This window comes from Protopterus annectens, chromosome 2.part2 (genome assembly GCF_019279795.1).
Source record: "Protopterus annectens isolate FY-2018-M chromosome 2.part2, PAN1.0, whole genome shotgun sequence".
In the NCBI taxonomy this organism is placed as follows: domain Eukaryota; kingdom Metazoa; phylum Chordata; order Ceratodontiformes; family Protopteridae; genus Protopterus; species Protopterus annectens.
In genome coordinates, this window is record NC_056730.1 from 684,423,001 (window position 1) to 684,433,730 (window position 10,730).

The following is a 10,730-nucleotide window of genomic DNA, read 5'->3' on the forward strand; positions in this document are numbered from 1 at the left end:
GAACCTCGGATGCTGTCAGCCACCATTCAGCATATGTTAATGGCCTCTGCCAACTCAACAAGGAGAATCAGTAACCCATGGAATTCAATGGGCATATTCAACAAAGCAGCCGCCCATCCTGTATGTGAGACTAAGAACTGCAGGTAGGACTTGATGTGAATCCGGAAAGCCTGCAGTATCAAGTGCTACACACAGGACAAGGTGTACTGAACAAACAAGTTACGGCAGGGGGAACAGTCAGAACCATTCACAAATGTGGTTAGATAATGTACAAGTCATCCCTGTACTTCAGCAGGGATGGCTCACACACAAACTTCTAATTAAAAAATAGACTGAATTCTTTCATGGTTTAGTGGCTTTACATGCCTGCCCACTGTCAAGGACAGGAGCAATTCATGCATGATGGTCATGCTGACAGTCATGCTTGCATCTTCCTTCCTACAGGTGGAACTGCTATACAAGATGACCACACTACTGTGCAGTTCCACCTATAAAGAAAACCTGGAACTACAGCCAGGTTCCCTGTCTGTGATACAACATCACCCATACAGATTTATCCATGGAGCAGGACACATTCGGTCTGATATGATGGGACCACAGAGTTTGGAGGTAAGTTCTCCCTACACTGAGCAGAGGTAATAAGATTAATTAGCATGCTATGGAACCTCATTAGCTGCTTATAGTGTAGAGGAGTTCCTGGCCTTTCAATACCTCAGCAAAGCAAAGTATTGAATTGGATGAATTCCAGGCCTAGGATGATGTCATCCTAGAGCAAAGTCAACTAGTCACTTCAGGGCAGCAAGAGCAGAATAATGGAAACGCTTCATTCCGCTACTAAAATGTTTTTGCAATCTGATCCAAACCGTAATTTTCATATAAATATTATTATACTGCATAACATCCACTATATACCTAGTTACTGCATTGCATCCTTAACACATGACAGTGTTTCCTTAGAACCCCTAAAGTAGGTTCACATGGTATTAAAGACCATTATATACTGTTTCCCTATGCAAAGTCAATATCCAGCCCAGCCAGTTTTTGCTCTGTAGTGTACGCTTATTAAAAAACAAACTAGTCAAACATGTATGTACAACTCCAAAACAAATGTCACGCCCCACACCATCCTTACTTAAATTAAATCCAAATTCAGACAAGCATGGAGAAAAAAAATATTCTACAAGATAAAAATAAGTTGTTGCATGTACTCTGATCTCACAGTACAGCACAACCAGATTAAATAATCAGCTATTGCATTTTGATTACAAGGGATCGGGAAGATTACATCTACTGTATTTGCTTTCCTTGACTGGTAGATCTTCCATCATAATTATATAGACTCGAAAATGTGGATTTAACATAGAGGATTATGAGCGAAGTTGCCAATCATAACCTGCTTATTATGTGTTTGAGGCATGCATGCAGGAAAGTCACCTCAAGAACAAATCTTGAGAGGTGAATCATGGCATCTATGTTGTGAGAACATATAATAAAGGGGTTTTGATCAGAGACCCGGTCATAATTCTTTGTAGTGTATTGAGCTTTATCTGCTCCATGTACTACCAGTTACAGAAAAAAAAGTGCTAAGTGCTCTGCTGGCTTTCAAAGCCATAAAGCACTTAGCTAGCACTATCAGAAAGGAAGAAACACACTTTCTTAGGTTACACAAAGTCAGGGACACATTACCAGCATAGACAGCAGGCAGAAACAAATTTGCTTTTTATTCTGCCACTGTCATTTGTACTGGCAGATTTAACTGCCTAGTGTGATACCCAATCTTAACTACTGAAGCAGGGAATGCCTGACATTAAGATCGAGTCTTGTGCTATAAAAGCACTTAATTGATTTGTCTTTTTCCAGATATCAGATCGTAATCAGAGCTCCATGCACTACAAGATGAATCCTTAGTGTTCCTCTGGGATAATATAGGAGGCTTAGCATCATTCAAGGCAATAAGAACTATAGCTTCTCCTCATATAACAGATATTCTCTAAAATACTGGGAAAAATGCAGTATATGGTTTAGCATGCCTTGCAAATACATGCTATGTAGACAGGTTTCACTGAGTAACGATTTCCTGTCCTTCAGCAGCCAAATCATTTTCTTCTAAATAGTCTTTTAAATAGTCTAAAATATGCTTTATCCCTGTATATGATGGATTATTTGAAATGCTTTAGTTTGACCTATATATTCTGCAGGATGTGGTGATGACCTATCCTAACCTATCTGCCTACTCAAGAATGCACTTTCTATATTCTGCAGGACATGATGATGACCTGTCTTAGCCTGGTTGCCTACTCAAGCATGTACTTTCATTGTTTCCTAGGAGCTTACATTTAGCAACTCCCCCATATGTAATTGACCTGTTTCACTCTTTAGAAATTAGGAGTTTGCAGACTTAAATGCCCTACAAACACACAGTTACAGTAATATTTAAAAATGCATTAAAATGTCTTAACTATCTGAATTAGCAAATGTTTAGCATAATTTCATCTATGCAAGTTATTCAGTTTGGCAGGTATTTTCTTTCATTACCTCACACCCACAGAACTTCTGCATATGTACTACTGACTGACAAATGTTTGTTTCTGCTTGTTTAACTTAAGTTTTTTTAAGTGTTTTTATAAAATGATAAGAGCAGAACTGTGTGACCAGGATGCAAATAGAAAACCTCGATTTCTTAAACTTTCTCTTTTATTTAGTATTGCATAGTGAAGGTGTGTGCATTGATTACTTCTACTATATATTTTTGTCAGTTACCAATGTGTCACATCTGTGAGTATTACAGGAAACCTGGTAAATTTTTCATGCTGGCAATAGTAGTCCAGTATGTATGTTTTCATTTCACTAGAGTAAACCCTCATGGAATTCTGACTGTAGCCCCTCTGTGATTAATTATACAGCAACCTGGTCCATGCTGTCCAGGAGTTATTCTTAACATTAGGAATGGCGGTTTTGCTGAGTCCTTGATCTGCTTCTTCAATCTGAAATGATGTTGAATAATTAGTTTAGAACATTAAATTAACCAACCCTGTTTTTCTGCAATGCTTTATTGTTTGTTCCTGGCACCAGTACATGTTTCATTTCACTTTGCTTTATTTTTGCAGTGTGCCGGTAGTGCTGAGATTTCTTGTTGCTTGTGTTTACAATTAGTTACATTTAATAACAGTTAACTCACTAAAAACAGTTGCATGATGCTTAGAACTGAAATTTGAGCAGAAGTCACAGCATGACAGATGTGCACCTGTCAACTCAAGATGTACATAAAGGGTACTTCTCCAGAAGGTGTCATGTCTCACAGTTAAGAGACATATTGAATTGTCAGAGCTGACAGTTTATGGGACACCACTGGACAGCTCTGAGTTTTAAATGTTAAAAGGAAGAATGGTTTCTTCAGTTTTTATGAACTATTTTTTAAATTCAGATGTTTCTTTAAAGGTGTTAGCAAAAGTTGTGCTAGTGACAGTGAATAACGTCTGAAGTGCCAAGCAGGCTGATTTTGAAATATTAAAAGCCTACTGACCCAGAGCTTATTAATTCTCCATTTGTGTTAGTCCATGCATGCATCTGCTGTAATGGGAATTAGACATTAACAAAATAACTGATAATTTCATAAATTTTTCGACAGAATTTAAGTACTTTGCAGTAAAGTAATAACTCTAAGCACACATCTTATTTGTGAAAAGATTAATAAATATAAATAGTATTACCATGTAATTTGTTAAATGTTTAGCACATTGTGTCTTTTTCTAGACTCGCATATGAGCTCATGAACACACACAAACACTCACAAGTGAAAGTACATGCATGCATGCAAATATACATGCAAACATTCTTACACATATGCACACACACACACACACACACACACACACACACACACACGCACGCACGCACGCACGCACACACACACACTCTGAGTGGTAGTTAATGCACTCTGATACTTAAGCAATGACACTATGGCAAAATGTTACAGCTTAAGCTGCAAAAATAGCATTTCTATTTTAAGATTATAGATAGTGACTGATAACGTGTACATGTAAAAATTTTATACCAGCCATGATGCCGGTCTTAAAGGCAATGTTAGCTAATAAAACTAATATGATTAACCTTCTAATATAGAAATTATTGTTTTTAAAATACCATGTTCCATAACTTGTGCATTGGACTATTTATAGTTTGGTCAAAATGTATATAATATAGTATAATATAATATAATATAATATTCTGATGTTTATATGAGGCTATAAAAGTTAATTCTCAGCAGCAAATTCATTTTAAATTCACCCCATATTTTGCCTGATCCTTCGGCTTGCTTCCTACTTAACATTTATAAACTGTTTTTGTTTATATGTGCTTGCTGATTACAATTTCTCAATAAACCTCTTTGCACTTTAAATGTTATATAGCTACTTTACCTCTCTCTCTCTTTCTGAGAATTTAATCTTATACCACCCTTTCTGTGAAATAAAGCTGCATGACATTACATTCCTTACCCTTTCAGTTTCTTCATCTGACCAGATAGTATATGATCCATTCTTTAAACCTGCCAGATTTAAAAAGTTAGACCTCTTGAAATGTATAAACTATTTCAAGTGATGTCTCATCATGATCTTCTTCCACAGGTTAAGTCTGCCAGCTTTAGACATTCAGCCACTACAATCTGATGCTATATTTATTTGTATTATGTCCCAGCTGAGGACTCAGAAGTACATAACTCTTTATATTTAAACCATCACTCAATTATTATATCTATTATATATAACCTTCCCTATAGAACATGCTGGTGCTCTCCATAGAGAGGCACAGCTTACATACATAGTATTCAGAATAGTTGGCCTTAGGCCTTATCTGTGCTACTGAGATGGCCATGTTTCCTTCCTCATTCTGCGCACCTTTTGTCAACGTAACCTACTTTTTGTAATGGCCTGTCTGATGGCTATGTAATAGGTGTATAAATAGAACTTAAAATAATATTGACAGTTACACAAAAAGGAAAGCATTAACTATTAACTGGACAAAAGTTTAAAAATGTAAAACACTTGTATTCATTAATAGCAAAAGTTAAAATGTCAGATATGAAAATGTATGATTTCTAGAAGATATATCAGATTATCCTGAATTACATGTGACAAACACCCAAAGCTAATGTACACTGCAGTTGTTTTCCTGCTAAATTATTCAATTCATAATATACTTATTTTTTTAAATATTGATTTAGATGCCATTAAAGTAACTAACCATTTCAGAAAGTTACCTTACCTGTCCACACTGATTACACACAAAGTCATAATCGACGCAGTACAGCACATTACATCCATGGCTATAAACACATTGCAAAACACCTTCCCAAAAAGCCATTCCCCACCAACCAGATCTGTAACTGTCACAAAGGGCATCACTGCCAAAGCAACAGAGAGGTCAGCAGCTGCTAAAGAGACCACCAGGTAATTGGAAGGTTGTCTGAGCTTTTTAACGATGCAGACTGAAATGATTACCAAGGAGTTGCCTGCAATTGTCATTAATGTGATGATAGACAGCACCAGTCCGATGACAACCTTCTCAACATCCCCATGGAGCAAAATCTCCTCTAAGCACTCAGTGGAGTTACTGGAATTTACAGTCAGAAGGTGTTCCTGGGTTGGGACCTGGACTACTTCAGTCACAAAGGGAAATGCAAGTGCCACCTGACTTTGGTGGAGATTTTCTAGAGTGTCAATGGGCAGATGGTCATGCACAAGTTCACTGAGATTGATGTCTATCACCATTGCTAGTGCTTGTGCAGAATCGACAACAGTTCTGTCCATCAAGTATAAGTTAAAAAGCTGTGTTTTAGCATACCGCTGTGAAAGTTATTCCATGTGAAAACTTCTTCACTTCTGATTCCATCCACTAGGCTGTAAACTTCTAGGCTGTAAAACAACAATGGTTTCTAACTAAAAAGCAGATGCATGTTAAATATAAAAGCAACAATGATATCATTGTCTGTCAGTCATGAGAGTTAAATCCAGTTTCACATAAATGGCTCTTTTCCACAGAATTCAGATGTTTAAAATATAGAGTTATCAGCGAAACATGTTTCAAACCATGCATTTCTTCAAATTACTATGTATATGAAAAGAGTAGCAGCTTAAAAATGTCAAAGCATAACAGGATGCCATTCAGTGTGACATTTACGGCAGTCAGTTAAAATGCTCTACAGCTCTGGAGGATCAGGTAATTGCCTTAAATGGTTCGGATGCATAGCAATGCTCAGTCAGGGCTTTTAGCACCATCCTCTGTCTTTAGAACACTTTTCATTCATGCCAGGATATAAGATGAAATAAATATTGCAAACACAAAGACTGTCTTGTAAAGCAGCTCAGGGGATCCTTCGGATCAAATGTAAAGATGCAGGGTGTAATTATTCCATAGCTCTTGTTAATAGAATGACAACTGTCCAAGGTACTGCAAAAGATTCAGATGCATTCCAGGCACAAGTTTCATGATCTGAGGCATACAGCTGCACACCTGCATGTGTTTTTTTTTTTCTTCATCTGCTGTATTATGTTGTCTTTCCTGATGCATCAATGTTATAGTAATTCAAATTTTCATTTCTTTTCTCAGCAGTTCTTTGACTTGGTCCAACAAAGTTCAACGAAAACATGTGCAATGATAAAAAAATTAGTTCAGTCTTCATCTGCAGAATTGCATTTTATACTTTTTCAGCTCAGGCATGCCTGCAAACAATTTAGTCTTCTTCTGCAGAATTGCATTTTGCACTTTTTCAGCTCAGGCATGCTTGAAAACTTCTACAATATAATATACACCTTTAAAGCAAATTACAGTCCACCGACTTTATTGTATATTCATCTTCACTAATCCATTTCTGAAATTCCCTGCATAGCAAAATAGGAGCAGGATTTGTTGTCCTTTACAAATATTAACAGTGACTTCCTTCACCAGTCCAACCTTAGCCTCATTAGAATCCTACTGGTCTTTTAATAGGGCTGTTGACATTTCTGACTACATCAGCTGCAAAATTTTCCTCCTGTTTGGTATCATTCGTGTAATTTGTTCCTAGATGACAATGATTCACTCCACAAAATGTTGTTGGTTATGAGGAAAAATGACATAAATGTGCAACCATACAAGCTAGCCCATACACGGCATAAGAGAACACTGCTGAACTCGACATCTGAATGAGAGAGTTTCATGTGAAAATGTAAGCATTAAAGGTGGAGCCAGCCCATTACCTAGCCCCCTTTTTTGTTTTCTCCTATAAAAAGTGTTGCAGTTTTTCTTTCCTTGCTGCATTCAGTTCATTTTCTTGTTTTATACACTTAGACATGACTTTCTCAATAATATTAGTCAGGTGTGTTAATGAAAGACTAAAATGAAAAAGGTAATGGAAACTTCAGGTATAATATCTCAAACAAGCTCAAATATTGATTCAGTACGTATATGATCTTACTGTGGAAAAGCACTTTCTGAAACTTAGGTATAATGTTACACATATGCTATGGAATATTTTATGCACTAAACTGGTTTCTGTTTTTTTTTTCTTTATTTTTTTCACTGTAGTATTAATTATTAATCATTCACATAATCACAATTTTCCGACAGATATTATTTTCAGCATCCTGTAATCAAGAAGCATACATGGACACACACACACACTCACACACACACACACACACACACACACACACACACACACACACCACACACACACACACACACACACACACACACACACACACACACACACACACACACACGCACGCACGCACGCACGCACACACACACACACACACACACACACACACACACACACACACAGACACACACACACACACCACATTCAAGCATACCTATCACCTTTCCCTGATTTTCAGAGATATCCCTAAATTTGACTGAAATGTTAGCTCTGTCCCTAATAATCCAACCTAAAAGTGGTGACTTTTGGAGCGAAGGTGATGAATTACACTTAATAAATAATAACAATAATTAGAGTTACAGACTTCTTTTAATTTAGAAAAATGCATATTTACGCACATTCTATTATTTTGTCAGTGTCTCAAGTTAAAAGTACTATTATATGAAAAGTGTCCTTGATTATTTCTCGATTTATCCCCTGATTCTGTTGGGATTTGTCCCTTTTTGGTTGATAGCTATGCAATCAGGCATGTTTACAAAGATATAGCCTATCAAATAAAAACATGAAGAAATATAGACTATCAAATAAAAATATGAAGAAATATTAGCACATGGGTACAATTTCCAGGATGCATGTTTCAAAATGAATGTCTTGAATTGCTTTTGTTTTACATTTAGCAGTCTACATAGATTGTATCTGCATTTGGTCTTAGTGTGGTGTACTTGCTCACCATATTAGACCACTGACAAATATGGTATATTGATAGGTTCATGATGGGAGATAACCAGGTTAACGGCTCAAGAGCCCTTACAAGCCTAGCCAGGTTTACCCACATTTTACCCAATTTTCTATCCCTAGGTGAAAGATAACAATTGTCAGCAAGTGGGATTTGACACAGACTGTTTTTGTCCATAAGGGACAAGGAAGCCTCCGCAGGAGTGAATTTGTGATTCTCCTATCCATTGGTCCAAACTGCACTTGAAGATGGTCTGAGGAAGGCTCTGCTTCCATAAATAGGAAGCCTATTTCAGAGGAGGGAGAATCCCTGGGAGACAGGTGTCTCTCCAGCATGATTTATTCATATCAGAGATCAGGTTTAAATCTTTAGATCAGGTAACCCTTGTGCAGTTAGTTTTGCGAAAATGCAACATTTCCATCAGGGCGGGGCCAGAGACTGCCTTGTAGGTCAGGCACAGATCACTCTTCAGTAATCAGTACAAAACTAAACACAGTGATAGGGCTTTTAATCAATACACATATGACATGTTGGTTATACTTTGTAGTTTTTTGGTGAGAAACCTCTAAGGAGGCTCCAACTGTTGAAGGTGCGTGTCGAAGTACATGCCAAAGGTTGCATTGTACTCGATTATTGGTTTTAGATGGGCCAAGTATAGTGGTACTATGACACCCATAGATCTGAAATTCATGCCCTTACTTGTAACCTGAACCACATAGAAGGATTTCCTCACCACTGTGGACACATGGTGGTCAAAGTTTAGATTATTATCTGAGTACCTAGATTTCTCACTACTGGGTCCAGCCTTAGGTACATGCTATCGATGTTGCAATTTACAGGGGCATTTGATTTCCCAAAGGATATTATTATGCACTTCTTCACATTTACTTTGAGGCTATGGCTCTCATACTAATCATTTGTCTGTTTTAGAGCTTTTTGTAGGATATCAACATTGCTTGGGGTGTCAGTGATTGTCCCCAACTTGCAGTCATCAGCAAACTTGGTCAGCCAAAGGTGTTGTCCTGAAAACAATTAGACCACTGACAAATATGATCTATTTTAAGGTGTTATCTTGCAATGCAAAAGCAAGAAGATTAAGGTATGTAACAAGCCACTGAATTTTAAGGCAAACTCTCTCCATAAATATCCCTTATAGTTTTCTTCACATAGCCTGAATTTCCCAGTTACATATTGGAATGTGTGCTGTTCTCTAAAATGTTTATTGCAAAAATATTGTGTTACGTGGTCTGCATAAAATGTAGTGACCCATGTGTGAATGAATGCTTATGCATGTTTGCAGTACATACAAGTACACATGTAGAGGGTTGAAACTGATGAGCAGTCATTCCTCTTGTGATTTCTTTCATGTCACAATTTTATGATTGTATGACATACTTTTGCTGTATTTCAAATAACCTTGATGTGCGAAATGGGTAGATGGAAACAAAATTAGGTCAAACTCCTTTTTCTAGGCCATTTCACAAGTCATTGTTACCGAGGATCACTCAAAGGGTATTAGTGACATGAACTCAGAATGAACTCTTGCAAATTATTAGTTAATCAAAAACAAGAAGCCTTTGCTAGTTGCTTAAAAGTCATAGTTCTTTCTTGCACTAATTAGAATTTTCAGTGCACAGCCAGATACTGTTTATAATTAAATTCATGAAAAAAATTATCTTCCTTGCAATTTTTTGATTGTGTTAGATTTTTTCACTAATAGTGAGAGTATATTTTCTTTAGATTAAAACACACACAAACACACACACACATACACATACATGCAGACATATGCATATGCACATTACAGCAATGCAGACAACTTGAAATATTCTTCAAAGTTCTTCCAAGTTTGATGAAATAATAAGATAAAGGTGAAGTGGTGTGTTGCTGAATCTGGGAACACATTCTAAATAATTCCAGACTAGCCTGAGACCTAAGAATAACTGCTATTTCTGCAGCCTACAAAGCACAGTGTACCATGTACATTGGTTGGATAATACCCTGATCTTTATAATTCTAGTCAGCACATAATATTCATTGTTGATTTCTTATTTTATTGAAAATGCACTAGAGTTAAAAGAATTTACTCTAAATTTAAACCAACAAATATACAAAACTTACTGGAGGGATAGGCTTTTAACCCAATGTATTCCAAGCCTATAAGTTACCACTACAGGTCAAGCAAATCACTACTTTGCCTTTATGGTTAGTCATCATGATTGCATAGCTGGACACACATTTACACCTGGGTTATTATGTGGTCCTGCATGATTATGGAGCTGGGCACTAATAAGTGTTCATAAAGGGTGGCAGGATGATTTAAGGGTGTCTACATAAAGGTTAGAGGTGTATGAG

The 10,730-nt window shown here is 36.8% G+C and overlaps 1 protein-coding gene across 1 annotated transcript in view; it reads right to left on the bottom strand.

The window, feature by feature from the left end:
- Positions 1-7,140, bottom strand: part of LOC122795764 (5-hydroxytryptamine receptor 7-like) — a 206,317-nt gene extending 199,177 nt beyond the window's left edge. Inside the window, exon 1 of the mRNA XM_044064084.1 lies at positions 5,263-7,140. Within this exon, the coding sequence (XP_043920019.1) occupies positions 5,263-5,807 (545 nt within the window). The 5' untranslated portion in view covers positions 5,808-7,140. The remainder of the gene's footprint in view (positions 1-5,262) is intronic.
- Positions 7,141-10,730: the final 3,590 nt, after the last annotated feature.